This window comes from Grus americana, chromosome 6 (genome assembly GCF_028858705.1).
Source record: "Grus americana isolate bGruAme1 chromosome 6, bGruAme1.mat, whole genome shotgun sequence".
NCBI lineage: Eukaryota > Metazoa > Chordata > Aves > Gruiformes > Gruidae > Grus > Grus americana.
The window spans coordinates 3,065,289-3,080,614 of NC_072857.1; the positions used below are offsets into that span (position 1 = coordinate 3,065,289).

At 39.8% G+C, this 15,326-nt stretch overlaps 1 protein-coding gene across 13 annotated transcripts in view; it reads right to left on the reverse strand.

Annotated features, from left to right (window-relative positions):
• The window catches only part of MBD5 (methyl-CpG binding domain protein 5), a 145,503-nt gene that overhangs the window by 35,415 nt on the left and 94,762 nt on the right, over nt 1–15,326 (reverse strand). For 9 of the 13 annotated variants that reach the window (XM_054829849.1, XM_054829854.1, XM_054829853.1 and 6 more), the window contains 4 exons: nt 13,929–14,610; nt 9,362–9,464; nt 8,534–8,714; nt 3,190–5,328 (listed from right to left, as the gene is read on the reverse strand). In XM_054829849.1, coding sequence (XP_054685824.1) covers nt 3,190–5,328; nt 8,534–8,714; nt 9,362–9,464; nt 13,929–14,041 — 2,536 coding nt within the window. In that variant the 5' untranslated portion in view covers nt 14,042–14,610. The remainder of the gene's footprint in view (nt 1–3,189; nt 5,329–8,533; nt 8,715–9,361; nt 9,465–13,928; nt 14,611–15,326) is intronic. The other 4 variants (XM_054829851.1, XM_054829848.1, XM_054829847.1 and 1 more) reach the window with 4 other exon arrangements.

The following is a 15,326-nucleotide window of genomic DNA, read 5'->3' on the forward strand; positions in this document are numbered from 1 at the left end:
TACAGAGCTGAGGGACTGAAATTGTTAATAAAAATTAATTGAGCATAACTGGTTTCAAGGGCTCCAACTTGGAAAACTGCAAAAGCTTTCTACTGCATAAACAGAGAGTTTTAGTTTTGTATTTATTCGGTTTTAATTCCATCACACTTATACTGAAAATTACCTGGAAACTAAAGATAGCTTCTTCTACCTGCGCAAGAAGAAAACAAAAGCTAGAATAATAAAACTTGGTCCATGTGGTTAAAATATAATTAAAAGCTTAGACAATAACCAGCTATCTAATTGTGGTGATTCTCAGTATTTTTTCTCTCAGGAACTATTTTCTGATTAGTAGCTATTCTGCATGCTGGCACACAAACAGCAAACAGATTTAGCAATTAATATACTCAAAAACAAAGCAAAAAAAAAAAGCCACAAACTCAAATATGAACACAAGAGTTTCCTGCAGACATCTTAGCAGTTCACACCGCATGTTTGACACAGCTCCACTCCATCCACTAAAACTATCAACCCGCTACGCCTCTGTACAGAATAATTCACAATATATCTCATATCAGTTTTGTCCACATAACTGAATGCAGACTGGTAGCTAACTTTTATTTTTAAAGGTTATTATTAATGCAACATACTCAATGTTTCACACTTGTTTTACGGAAAGAATGCTTCCATTCTCCTGCAAATACAACAAAATGCCTCTATCTGGATTTTTCCAGCTATGGATTCGATTTAAATCTTATGCCTGAGCTCCATGCTGCTGTGACGACTCAGGCAGGAGGTTGGATGAAGTTTCATGCACCATTTTAGGGCCTTGCCCCTGGGAATAACACAAAGATAACAGAATCTGAAATTTCATCTTAAAGAAGAGAACAGGTCTCTAGGCTTCTAGCCATCATGGATATTTAAGAAAATAATTAAATGCAGGTTTTGTGTAGTTTGCAAGCATCAAAACTAAAGAAACAAACCCCTTCGGCAGTGAGGAACAGAACATATTCAAATCTTTCTAGTCTTTGCCTACACAGAACTACTTCTTATCATTTAGATACGAAAAAAGTGTCAGTTTAAGGCCCTATAATTATATTGCTATAATTCTATCCATTATCTCCAGGGTATTAGAAATACCATTCTGTAGAAACACCACAGCAGAAGTTCCCAGGCAGGGTTATATACATATTACTATTCCTCTACTGATGAGAACTGAATTGGCTGTTTATGCTGAAACCCTTCTTCATGGGGCTTTGACACACGCACAGATTTCTTCTGTTGCTGCTGTCCCACAGGAGTTTGATAGCTGATACCACGATTGTTTCTCCCTCATTGAAACATATGTCTTCTCGGGAAGAAATTCAGCTTGCCTGAAGACGAGGAAAGGCTCCGATTAACTAACACAGGAACGACGACAAGCCGCGCCATCAACCCGAAGGCAGCTGGTACGAGTGGTCCCGGCCACCACCAGCGCAAAGAAGAGCATGGCAACAGCCTAAGGCTGGGGGCTGGGTCAAAGCGATGGAGAAGGAACACGAAGATTCTGCATGGGGATGAACTTGGGTTCTTGTTCTTCGAAGGCCACTTCAATAGTCTTTAAGCAACATTTGATTGATAACTCTTATGTCATGTAAAACTTCTGTTAATCGGTTCCAGTCTGAATTCTGTGCAGGAATCTCGAACCTTTTCAACTCTTACTTCACACACTGCTCAGCTTCTTGACAGTAACCACCGGCACGCAGGCTCTTATCTCACGTAACGTTCCGTCGTTTCTGTTCTCTGGAGGGCAAGTTAACGTAGTCCAATGCTGCAATAACTCGGCAGCTTTTTTCAGCTATGCGGACAGTGACAATTCAGAAGAACCCATACACACCACTGGTCCGCACTGAACTCAGCAGAGGCGGAAACCCAGAGTTCCCTCTAAAGAGATAACGTAGTGGGACAGGGAAGCGAGCTCCTAAGGCAAAACCAGACCTTTGCTCAGAAGAGAGTACAAAGTCTCAGAAGAGACAGACTGCATCAGGAAATGCTCCTCTTTATCAGCATGACAAGGCAAAACAGCCATGCAAGGATTAATAGCTGCTTGCTTGTGACACAAATGACCAATATAGCTAAGGAAAAAAAATGCCTTTTTTCCCCAGGAATGGAGAGGAACCCTTAAAAGTCATTGGAAGCTGTGACCAGCACGATATTAGAAAATTATTTTTATATAACTCAGTTTTTATATAGTTCTGTATTTTAAAGAATAAACAGCTCTCTTGGAGGAAGCTCAGGAATACAGATCAGGTTCTTTCTTGGGTTAATGAGAGCAACCGCTTGCACGCGTACAGTCACTTCCATTTGACCTGATGTAGTTTAGCCACGATTGTATCAAACACACGCTTTGAAGGTTAACCAAGCTGAAAGACTGAAATATCAAATGGAAAGTTTTCTTTCTGCTTAAGGAATTAACGTAGTACCATCTTTCAAAACTGCATACTTTGTTCACCCAGTAGTAGTTAAACGAGATAAACATTTTTGAGCTGTCTCCCTTTTATCTTTAAACAGCACAGAGATAGGAACAGCATCATACCTGTTTCCTCTCCAAGTCTTTACTGATGAATAAACCAGGACATCTCTCTACACTCTTCCAACTGAATATACAGTTTATTCAACCATTTAATTACCAGCTTAGTAAAACTCTCACGATAAAGGCAAACACAGACTTGGCACTCCCCCTGTGCTGTCCCTGAAAAAAGGTTATTTTGTAAACTTTTGTACTGGTAGTATCTGCTCCAATCTCTGGTAACACCAACTCTTTAATGCAAGCAGTAAAGACCACATGTACAGCCTGGACAGACACTGCCAGGTTAGCCGTAGCATTCTAGGGTTGAAGTAGCAGGGCATGCTGCAGAAAAACCCCAATTTATTTGAGCAAGTGACAAAAGCTGAGGTCTGGGTATGTACAAAGGTGCATGGATTTTATTTATGCAGAGTGTGTGGAAGTTAATAAAAGCAAGAACTGTCGCAGGAAGGAGGCCAAGATGATTTTGTTCAGGCAAAGGTAGATATATTTTAGTCTACCACTGTATTTTTCTCATTTGTTTTATTTCTGATTGGCAAACTCAAATTTAAAAAGTAGATACGTAAAAGGAACCCATTTAAAAATAGCCATCATATATTTCCAAGCAGTCAAACATAGGGGTATCCTTTTAGGAGGAAACGTACCTGCTTCAGGACTTGTTTGATTACAGCTGCTAACAATGCTGTTTGGTATCACTGGAGTGGAGGATGCCTGGATTCTCGACTGAGGTGGGTTCGGATGTAATGAATTTCCTAAAGCCATTCCTGACTGACTGAGCATCCCACAGTTCCCGCTAGCCTGCATCTGATTTATTAAACCTGCAAGATGGTTGGTTGTGCCCGGGCTAGTACCGTGGACAAAGTTAGTGTTTGTGTTCTGGCAGTGCACACCTTCCCCTCGCAAGGGTAAACTCTGTGCCAGTGAGTTCTGGAGACTGCCAGAGTTCATACTGGTGTCTGCAAAATGCATCTGGTTACCAGAGCAAGGTAAAGCAGTATTTGAGCTCCCACAACTGGTGGTACTATTGCTGCTCATGTGAGAGCTTTGACAACTCATGGACTGAAGTAGCTGGGACATAGAACTGATGGGAAAGGAGCTTTGACTTTGCTTTCTTATCAAATCAGATCCAGCTTTGGAAACTCCGGAACTGTCCAACTGAGACTGTCTCAGCAAACTCAACACCGTGGTGGTCGGCTGCTTTCTTTTTCTCAGAGGATCTTTTTGCTGAGACATCAATTTATCTCTCAGTGCTGCTCGGCCACTTTGCCCTTCAGTCGTTGGAAGAAGCACATTGGCAGCAGGAGGGAACATGGTATTTAAAGTGCTATGTCCTTCGTTGTTGCCACCGCTGGCAACAGGTCCAGAATTGCTACTGCTGTTATTGTTGTTACCAGCAAGTTTATTTTGATTTGCTAGCTGTGCTTTGGCTGCTGCTGAGAGTAAACTACTTGCTGGAAAAGAGGCAGCATTGTGCTGGTTCAAGATCTGATTTAAAGGCATTCCCAGCAAACCAGGCTGACTCTTCAAGGAACCACTTCCAGCCGATGCAGTAGAAAAAACTGCATTGTTTGGAGGATTTAATACATTACTCATTCCAGCAATTAATGGGTTAGGGATGTCCTTGTATTGATTAAGTCCATCGTGCTTGGTGGAAGGGCTAGATGGCATAGATGGTCTCGGTGACCCTATCGTTGACCTTGGGGACCTGGGAGGAACTTTAATACCACTACAGGATGACTGCGGTCCTACTGGAGGCAGCAGGAAATTCCCATGATCTGATGACGTGGAAGAAGAACGTGATCTTTGGGGAGAAGCCTCGATCCTTCCAATCCCGGATCCCATCATATGAACCGGGGATGTCACTGGTGAAGGAGAGAGGGAAGTTGAAGCAGAATGCTGAACTCTTTGAACATGACTTCCGTGGTTCATGTGACCAGGTTTTACAGTTGGCAAAGGAAGATTACTTGGCAAAGGGACGACAGCAGGAGGCATGCTTACATTCATCACGGGTACCTGAGAGTGGACATTTGAATGGAAAGTAGTTGGGTTAATGATAACGGGATTCTGATTCACTGGTTTGCTAGGAATAGGGTCAAGTATGCCAAGTGGATCCTTTTCTGATGTTAATGGCTTTTTCTGAAGAGCACAAGAAGGCGGTGGAGGAGGTGGGGGTGGACCTTGGGGCGGTTTATGGTGAAACACTGCTCGTGGTATTTCCATACCAGTCGAAAAATTACACATGGGTTTTTTCATTACTGGGCTTTTTGTGGTCAAGGTTGGGGAAAGAGGTATATTAGTCCTTCCAGCCATTGCACAGGATGACTGTATGGGAGAACCATGTAGCATTACTGATGGTGGAGATAGAGGTGTCCTGTTCATGTGAATAGGACTAGAGTTGGGTGCTCCATGAAAATTGGGATTGTTCCTTGTGAAAACATCAGGGCTTCCAAGTGGGTCAGTCCTAGGAGAGATTGAGCCATCTCCGTATATCTGTGATCCTGATGAAGCTGGACTGGGCATCCCACCATGACTGCCACGATATGGAGACTTCTGTCCAAGTTCATTACTACCCAATCTCTGCCTAGGATAGACAGAATGAAGTTCTTGTTGCTGGCTTCCAGCCATTTCTTGCACGTAAAGCCTACCCATGGCATTAGATGCCCCTATCATCAACTTGAAAGGAGTCTTACATTCTGGCATCACAGAATTTGTAATTCCTTCATGTGATTTATTCCTCATTGATCTTGGAGTTGCCGCTCGAGTAGGAACTACTGGAGTTGCACCTGATATTAAAAACACAACAGTTACTGTTTTGAAATCCAATATCACACATTTCAGTGCAAAACTACTGCGTGTGAAAATACGCATAAAAGCTAAAAAGCCTTTTGGCAAAACTTTTGCCTCAACAGAAATAATACCGAAATCACCAAGTAGTTGCTGGAATGGTGCATGCTGCCCTACTACATAGTGCAGTTGTACAGACTGTAACTCAATATCCCATATAAAGACTGCATAAATATGAACAACTTTAAATCTTTTTCCTTCCCTTTTGTCTTTTCTTTCTAACCATCATCTCCAGCGTCCTACTCCTGAATCTCCAGCATCACCACTTTGGCTACCGCTAGAAGAGCTGGCAGGAGGAGCAGGCTCTCGCTGTCGCAGGGAAAAGAAGTCTCTGGCACCATCTATTGAGTACAGGAGGAACAAAGCCCAACAAGAGAAAAGCCCTACAGAGAAAAGGGTCCTGCCCCAAAGCTGTCTCTGATGAGGATGAATGGGGAGATGTGCCATATGACTTTGGCCTGGATTTCTCTTCAGCCAAGCACTTAATTGCAAAGCCCTAAGAGACCATGGCTGGGCAAGGCAGGATGCAGCTTCTCCGACTGCTCCGCATCACTCGCTGGCACCAAGGGCACTGAGTTCCAGTCCTCTGAGTTAATCTGTTCCTGGGAGCTGTCCTGTATTACTTTACCGAATTAAAGCTCTAACTGCAGCTTCTGCAACACGCTTTGCTTGGGGTGAAGATGCTAAATTTAAGGGACTCAACCTTATATGTTGGTTTCAGGATAAAGGCCCTGGGGATATTTGCATATGCACACATGTGAACCTCTCTGTGATGGAAAAATGTACAGGAAATCTAAGTTTTGAGACTAGAACTTCCTACAAGCACAAGACCACTTTCCTTTTCTGCCCATTGATATCAATTTTATTTTAAAAGATTTCTTTTTCAATGTTTTAATATAAGAATACTATCACAAGCACCTCCAAGTCTGGCAGACTATCTGCCTGTTTTGCTGCTCTGGGAATTTGTAATTCAGCTTGGAGTGCCTGGCATGCAGCCTCTGAATATGCAAACTTGAATAATGAGCTAAAGATTTCATGTTCAAATGAATTCAGAGGTGCCTTCAAATTCTCCTACTCACAAGAACCCAATTCTCTTCTTCCCTTCAGCCTGGCACAGGAGACAGACAGCACTGACAATCCTGCCTTCATCCTATTTCCTCAACCAGCTACCTCATGACAGAAACAAACATATTACCTTTCCCAAAATACAACCAAAGTCTCATTTAGGGGACAAATCTCAAGACTGAGCTGCAAAACGAAATATGTACGAGAACAGTTAGTTGTGGCTGCCCCTGGCTCCCTGGCAGTGTTCAAGGCCAGGTTGGATGGGGCTTTGGGCAACCTGGGCTAGTGGAGGGTGTCCCTGCCCATGGCAGGGGGTGGGACAGGATGGACTGTGAGGTCCCTTCCCACCCAAACCATTCTACAGTTTTATGAACCCTTACCTTGAATGCTGGACCTAAGCAAATAGTCAAATATAACTGTGCACAAATGAAATTTCGTTTACAAAGGCAATTTATTGGGAAATTTTCTTTGTTTAGTGGACAAAATTCTGATCAACAGAGAAGGTAAGAACACGTAAGTGTGATTGTATCTTTAATATTTAGTTGGTTTCATCTCCTTCATTTTGCTAATTTTTTGAAAACAGAAATGTAATTTAAATACTACTAATGAATTAAAAAAAATAAGGAAAATGCATAGTAATTTGGGAAATAGCACTATTTGCTTTATAAACATGTTACATTGCAAAAAACAATTTAAAGCTTTAAAATAATACATAGCAATTTGAAAATGCAAGAGCAGATCGGTATCTTAGCATTGTCTACTTATTTGAAATTTTCCACTTTGAAGTCATGCTGCAGAGGGATTAGTAATTCGCCAGCTATTATTACAGCAATATAGGGGTGCAAAAGCGCTCTCAGATTATCAAGGGCCATTTCCCAGAAGTTGCATGCATCACAGTATATAGCCATAAATTTACTAAGCTCTGTCTTAAAAGTAACTTCTCTCCTTTGTCCTAACCATTTCGATTTGTAAGACTACTTCAGAACCTTTTCTTGCAATCCCTAGAAAGTACCTAATTTTCAGTTTAAGTTTCTATGCAATTCTGTTTTTGCAGCTGTTTCTTTCAGTGCTTTGTCCTTTAGCTTCAGTAGCTTTATTTTCTGGTGCCAATCCTCCTGATGTCTTTATCAACAGCGATTGTACCTCCTTTCAGCCACCATTTTGCTAGGTTGAACAAGCTAAACACTTTTAGATGACTTTCATAAAATAGGTTTTGCAGTTCACTAAGAGAAAAGCCTCTGCTCTATTTCAGCTTGAGTGCCGCTAGCAAGAACAGGGGAGCAGGAAGGCAGTAAACATGCAACAACGGCATCTGTACTTCTCTCTCTTAGACCCACATTGATCTGCACCATACTGCCATCTGCTACTGCTCACAGGCATCTTTGATCAGCTACTATATCTAGGTCTTCTTTCTCAATAATTTACAGCTAATAGCTTTTTTTCACGAGTCCCCAGGTGAATAACCTTACAATTAACAGGATTTGTTGCTATATCTTTTCTTTCACTCCAGGTCTCAATGATCCCCCAGTTTTTCAACATGTTTTGATCTTCTCTTGTTTTGATAATACTTGTCAACTTCATCCATCAACAAATTACCTCATTTTCTCTTGATACGGATAATTAAAATGCTAAACCAGGCTGGTCCCCAAAAATAATCCCTGAGAAATTACAGTGGAGATCTCCTCTTGTTGTATATTCTGCCTTGCAATACAATTTCCCATTTAGCCAAGTACTCAGCCACATTCTAATCCCTTTATAATCACTTTATTCTGCTTCTCTAATTTCCCATGTGACAGAATATCAGACATATTACTACAGTTCCAAAAGATGAGAGCTATTTTCTTTGTCTAGAACAATCTGATATCCTTTCCAAGACAATCATGCTCTTAGTCTGGGATGACCTGCTTTTTAGACTCATTTTCTATCTACCTACATCTCTCTCATTACTACCTCCATTTTTTCCTTGACTCTATTTACTATTGTAGTCGTAGATATACAAGGCTTTTGGGGGTCTTTTTGTATAGTAATGATATATATTTAAAATTAGGTCATTAAATGATTCTGCATGATTTTACTCACTTGTTCCACCACCAGGACTAGTTAGAACTAGTGAAGGATGTGGTGCTTCCATGCTTTTATGAAGTGTAGCCACAGCAATAATTTTCCTTTTATGTATGCATAGTTTGGTGACATCTTCGTCCGCTTTAACATCTTCAGCAGTTCTCTGCTTCACAGCAGCTCCAGGATCAAAATTAAAGACCTGAGAGTAAAAATTCCAACATTTAAAATAATGATTATAGGCAGCAAATTCAACAAGTACACCTAAATCAGAAATTTTACATAGAATTAAATTTGCCTCTGTTCCTTAGAGCTATCTGACTGCTCCTAGATTGCCCAAGTATGTTTCCAAATTATAAATAGTGAATATATTTCTAATAAGTAAACAGCCATGGAAGTTGTCATCTAGCGAGAGAAGTTTAACACCCCTCAGTATAAAGGGAAGGAAGAAAAAAAGGAAAAAGGACCATGTGTGTTTGAGATTGCTCTCTGATTAAAAAGAAAAGTTTATACTTTGTGTATAGATGATAAAATCTTGAAGCTGATACTGAAGCAATCACATATGTCAGTGTCTTGTGTGGATTCTCACATGTTAATGTGGTGCTGTTGATGGTAGGTTTCCGTTTTAATAGAGAAATGTTGAAACACTGTAAAAACTGAGTCAGATCTTTTCCAGAAGGGGAGAAGGCAGAAGGGATATTTATTTTGTATTTTATGGTAAATCTTTGGGTGTATACCACTTATTTTCTATATGTGATCTGAACAGAGATTAAGTCGTGGCTGAGCACATCAGCTGACATAACTGATAAGGATTATAGCACAGAGATCCCAAATGATGCTTTTCTTTACCTTGGGAAGAACAAGAGGACATTCTAGGCCACACTTGCATGTTCCATCAGTCAGCAAGTAAGTCTTCACCTGCTCCAAGCAGGATAATAAAGACCCACTGGGACTGTAAAGCAACAGAAAAGATGAATACAAGCTATTTGATAGGTCATCACTTCAATCTACCATTCCAGCAGCTCACACAGAGAGTGTTTAAAATAACATAGCTAAGATTTCATATTTGGTTTCATAGTACTTCTTGCTTTTAGTCAAGAACTGAGATGATACTTATCAAAAACAATCAAAAACTCATTTTAAAGGAGGATTTTCCTACAGAAAAACAAACACAGCAAGTGCAGACAAAAGAAAGTAACTGAGATTACTGATATTTACTATTCACATTACAGTCCTGCTTGAAAGCCTTAAGTACTGCCTAACAACGCTAAGATTATTTTGCTCCCTCCCCTCTCCTCTAAAGTGTAACACACAGGCAGAGTGCAGTCCCTGCGGACCTCCGCCCCCTCCATCACATCACATCACAGCGTTCCATGCAGGCACGATAGTCAACTGTACCTTTTAGGATTGGGACCTAATTTAAAAAGAAAAAAACCCACAAAAGTGTGTTTCAAGAAGTACGAGAAAACCCATACAGAAAAGGAGGAACAGTAACGAAACTGTTGAGGCTGGGTCTCTTAGTTACCTAAACAATTTGGTTTCATGCAGCTAAAATATCAACCTTCTCACTGAAAGTGAGAAATATTACACCAAGAAGCCAGTCCAGTGAGTTTCTGATAAACTGCACTCGGATTTCTCTGACTCCCACCAGAAAATCATTATCTCCATATCCAAAAATAGGACATTGGAAATTCTGTTACGGCAAAATCACTAATTCATAAAATGAAAAAGTTCTCATGTCACAAGCCTCTGCCTTCCAGATTGCTCTTTATTACTTAGCCATCTAAACTGTTTATCAGGGAAAGAATACAATAATTTACGAGGACTGGCTAAGACACTGGTTCTTAATGGCAGCTGTAAATAGCCCTTATTTTAACAAAAACAACTTAAGTGGAATATTTAACAAAAACAACTTACATGAAATAGTTTGGATCATGAAAACAGCCACGAGTCAAAATTCCAAACTATGATGAACTTTCATACTTAAAACTCAATGTATAAACACCTAATTCTGCACAAGAACTAAGTCACATATAAAGCAACATCTGCAAGTGATATTTAAAGTTATGCTGACGGTTTAAAGAAGTAATTTATTTGCCAGACTTGCCCTGAAATAGTTATTTTAGAGAGAACTGCCTGGTCGAATATGTGTAACAGTGACAGTTCTGAGGGTAAGCAAGATAAAAGAGCAATCTAAAAATAATGGTACAGGTATGAAGCGATAGATAGGTCAGAAAGTCAAACCTTCCCTGTCTTAAATTGAAATACTTGGGGAGCAGGGAAAACGGCTCTTCAGTTTTATTTATTTATTTATTTACATTTCAGCTAGAGGCTGGTTGAACCACAATGCTACCATTACCACATTTTAACTCAGCGAGTATCACTCGTTCTCTACTTTGGCTCTGCATCTCCAGTGCCGGCCCATCGCGTTGGACTTTCCCAACCTGTCCTGACTACAGAGGAGTGATTGCTCACACCAGGCAAGGTCCACACTTGAAGATGTAACAGCTTCACACAGGAGAAACTCAGATAGGCTTGTGCTCCACACTACCTCATCTATGTGCAAAATCTCTACGGACAATTTCTGCGATGCTTAAAAAGCTCACGTTAAATGGCATCTGCGGGAACATGCTCTGAAGTCAGGATGCTATTTTATTTGCATTGGTAAAAAACGCCTACGGAGCAGCAAGAGTAAAGCTATATCATCAGAGTTCATTTTTTTTCCTATTTCTAGAATGAAGCAATTTTAGGTAACCTTCCTTGGCATACAGTTTGCCTGGGAAATCTGGGCACGTGTATCCAGTTCAGGTTCAAGGAGATGCTGGAGCCCGGAAACACCAGACCTGTAAGGCACATACATGCTGCACCGACAATCAGTGGGTGTAGAGTTGGGTCTGGAAGCTCATTATTAAAGAGCTTTTCTCAGTTTATTCTACTGATGACTATTCATGAACAGTGAGCTCAAGAGGAGATTTAGGTCCTACTTTAAGGCAGCAGCACTGTTTTACTTCGAAAAGCACTGAGACTCAACTCAGTGCTTTTACCAGGTAATAAAAACTAGTTAATTAATGGATTTAATCCAAAGCAACTGCTGACAGTTGATAGAAAAGCATGCGTGCTTTACAAAGAAGCACAAATACAATGAGTCCTTATTCAGCTGGGATCATCTATTCTAGTTAAATCCTGTCAGATCTTAATATATACACTAATTTTCCCTTGGATAGCTTTTGAGTCAATATTGTTTGACCTTTCATTCTCTCAATAAATGCTGTGTGTATTTTCAGGGTGGTTGTTCCTTCAGAAGAGCAGTGCAGCACTAGAGTGGGTTACCCAGACAGGTTGCGGAAACTCAATCCTTGAAGACGCTGCTGGTGAAACCAAGGGCTGACCTGACTGAGGGCTGTGGATGCTCCATGTCAAGCAGGAGGTTGGACTATTTGACTTCCGTTCTTCCCAACCAACATGTCCTACCCCATGCCTTTCCTCCAAATAAGAATGTAAGAGCCGTGGATCATACCAAGTGTGTTGTCTAGACTTCCCTTTCATCGGAACAGCTTAGAGAAGGCAATTAGAAAATTAACCATTGGATTAAAGAGAAAAAAAAAACCGTGCAAAATTTGAGAAGAGGGTAGAAATAATACTAGCCTCCCCAAGCTGAAAAAGGCAACTGGTCAAGTTGATTAATAGGGGCAACTAGAATAAAACCAGCGTTTTGCGTAAGGCAATTCAGAACAGAAATATTAAGAAAGTCCCTCTGACCAAAGAGAACATATATAAAAAGAAGATAGAGATGCAAGTAACTGTCAGAATTATACCAACATTTACTAGTTTATAAACATCAAAGACACATGCTTGAAGCAGCAGCACAAACTTCGTGGCCTGCTTCTTACAGCCATACAAAATGAAGTTCAAAAGCAGGTAAGATCATCAGGTACATGAAAATGCCAAAACATTATATGTTCTGATGCCTGGATACAGAGATGATAGGGAAAAAAACCCAACCACCCACAACTTTTTCTTTGTCATTGATTTTTAACTAAGGCAGAGGCCGAGTAAATTATAGCTTTAATGAGAAATACAAGGGGAAGGCGATTTATCCTTGACATGCGTATCGCTGACATGGATTTTGTTTGATTCTGCTAATTGAGAATACAAACAAGAAATCCTGGAATGCATTTGATCTTTTATGGTAGTTTAGCATAAAATTGGACTATGCTCTGACTCATTAAAGAATTTTGTATTGGTAATACATAAAATGTTGTGAAGAAGTGGTTATTTTAATCACAGAATAGTGGAATGAGATTAAGCAAGTAACAGACTGATAATCATTTAAACTTCTGTGGTGTAAGCCTGATGTACCCATATTTTGTTAAAGCTAACTTTGATTTTTTTACCAATAACATTTAATTTGTAGTTTGTTTGTCTGAACACATTCTTCTAATAGTAATTTCAATAGATTTCTTTGTGACTGTTCCAGGGTGAAGCAAAAAAATCCAATAAATGAACAAAATAAACAAATAAAATACCTAAAATTTTGTATTTAGGCTTGAGTTCCTGTTTTTTCTACAAGAGAAACGTGAGGAATCCACAGAAGTAAATCTTGCTGGAGAACATCAGCAATACCGAACACAGAACCTTCCTAGGGCATATAAAACTTGATGTTTTCTGCAGCTATTAAGTAGTTACACCACTTAAATTTCCTTTCAAAAGAGACTAAGTAAAACACAGAAGTATAATGGAGATCTGAAACACAAACCCAGAAAAGATTTAGGGAAGAGGAGCTACAGAACATCAGGATAAAGCTGCATGGCGCTGCATGAGCTGAGCTGAAGGCTTGTTGCTGACAGAAGCACAAAGTCCCACTCTACCTTACCTGCCCGGAACCGTCTGCGTGCCTGATCACTGCTTTGGATTCCACCAGCAAAGGCTCCTATGAAAAGCCCTTGCTGGTGCAAGGAAAAGGCAATGCCTACGCATCTGGGAGTAGGCAAAAGACAGCAGATTTCTCACCATCTCAGGTGTGGCATATAATTAAATCTCAGGTTTGTTTCATTGTAAAAGGTTTGAATAATAAAGACATTAAGTAAGGTAAAATTTGCTACTGCTCAGCTTTAAAATCCATATGACAATAATAAGTAATAAAGAACTATTCATGCCTACAGCAAAATGTATAGTAAGGATTATAAAATTTTCAAGACCAAGCAATATTAGATTTGGAGTACGTTAAGGGCATGCAAACCATACAACTGACTTATGTGAACTCCACTGATATCAGCAGAAAAAATGATCTTGGACTTCCAAAAGACAAAGACCTTGAAGTTTTTGAGTACAAAAGATTAGCCGAGTCACTAATTTACCATGTGGTCCGGCAAAACTACAAGGAAAACAAACCCAGTGACCACCTCAGGTATCTTACCTGATATACAGCACTCCACTTTGGTCCACCCGTCGCTGCCAACCAACGGGAACTTGCACTGCTGGTGGCCCTCCATCCGTGTCCCCTCCGTCACACTCCTTTCCACCATTCATTTTTCTGTTTCTGTTTATGAGTCTTCAAAGATATCAACAGTAAGATGATATCCTTTTACTACATGTCATCATGGCCTCCCAAAGAAGGCCATTCAGTACACTTTTCCCCAAATTGTACAAAGTGCATTGGGAGGCTCCAGCTCAGTTTGAAACCAAGTCCTTAAAAGTGGCCATTTTTGTTAATGAGTCAGTTTCCCATTATAATCCACATTAAATATGCAATGTTTAACTCCTTATATATTCATAAGGATGAACTATATAGATAAAAATTAGTGCTTCCAACTTGGGAAAATCATAATTCACCAATCCTTTGTTACCTGTCAGAAAGGAGAATGGGGAAAAGGAGAATTTCTAGTTCAACAGCATGGCTCCAAGCTTGATGACTGTCTAAGATAACTTGTATTTTGTGAAAGCTCGTCTCATTTTTATAAATATGAGTCAGATCTAATACCTCCAGGTATTATACCCTTTATATGCCACATTCTTTTTGTTTTCTTTTTATCTTCCGTTCATTATCCAAGTTGTCTTCTTGAGTTTCTTTCATGACTCCCTGGCTCCAATAAAACAGCCTGAAAAATACAGATATAGAAAACACATGAGCCATTTTCTGAAATCTTCCAGCCCAGTTTAGTAAGTCATGAAGATGTATACGGCTGCATCCATTTAAAGAGCTTAGAATCAACAATTTAAATGTCAATGGAACCATCAAAATAAGGCTTAGGGTAAATATAATCCTGCTAGTATATTCTATTTATATGTGGATGCAATGGAGCTACATCTTAAAAGCTACGAGAGTGTAACTGTTATTAAACAGTTAATGTACAGTTTGGGTGAATTAGGGGATGTATCTTTTAACTGAATAGTTTCACACATGCTTCTGATGATGAGGTCAATTAATGTCCTTTGAAAATTGTTTATGGAACTGAATGAATTGAATGTGAAGAAAGCTACTTCTAGGGTTGATAATATCCATAAAAATGGAAACCCCCTGCATTTAGACTAACTTAAAATAATCATCTTACAAAAAAAAGTAGAATAAAAAGAGAAAAGCCAGCATCAATGCACTGATCTCAGAATACCTATGAAACAATTTGAATATTCTAAGTAATAATTCCCCCATATGATTATGCTGCATGAGCAAATCTTCATGAAAGTTCAGAATGAGGTAAACTGTGTTATTTCCCCAAAATAGTTTTTCAAGTTGATCAGGTGAGACTTAACTCGTGAGATTGGATGTTTTATTAAGGTGAGACAAACATGGAATATGTGATTCAAATAGCAAATA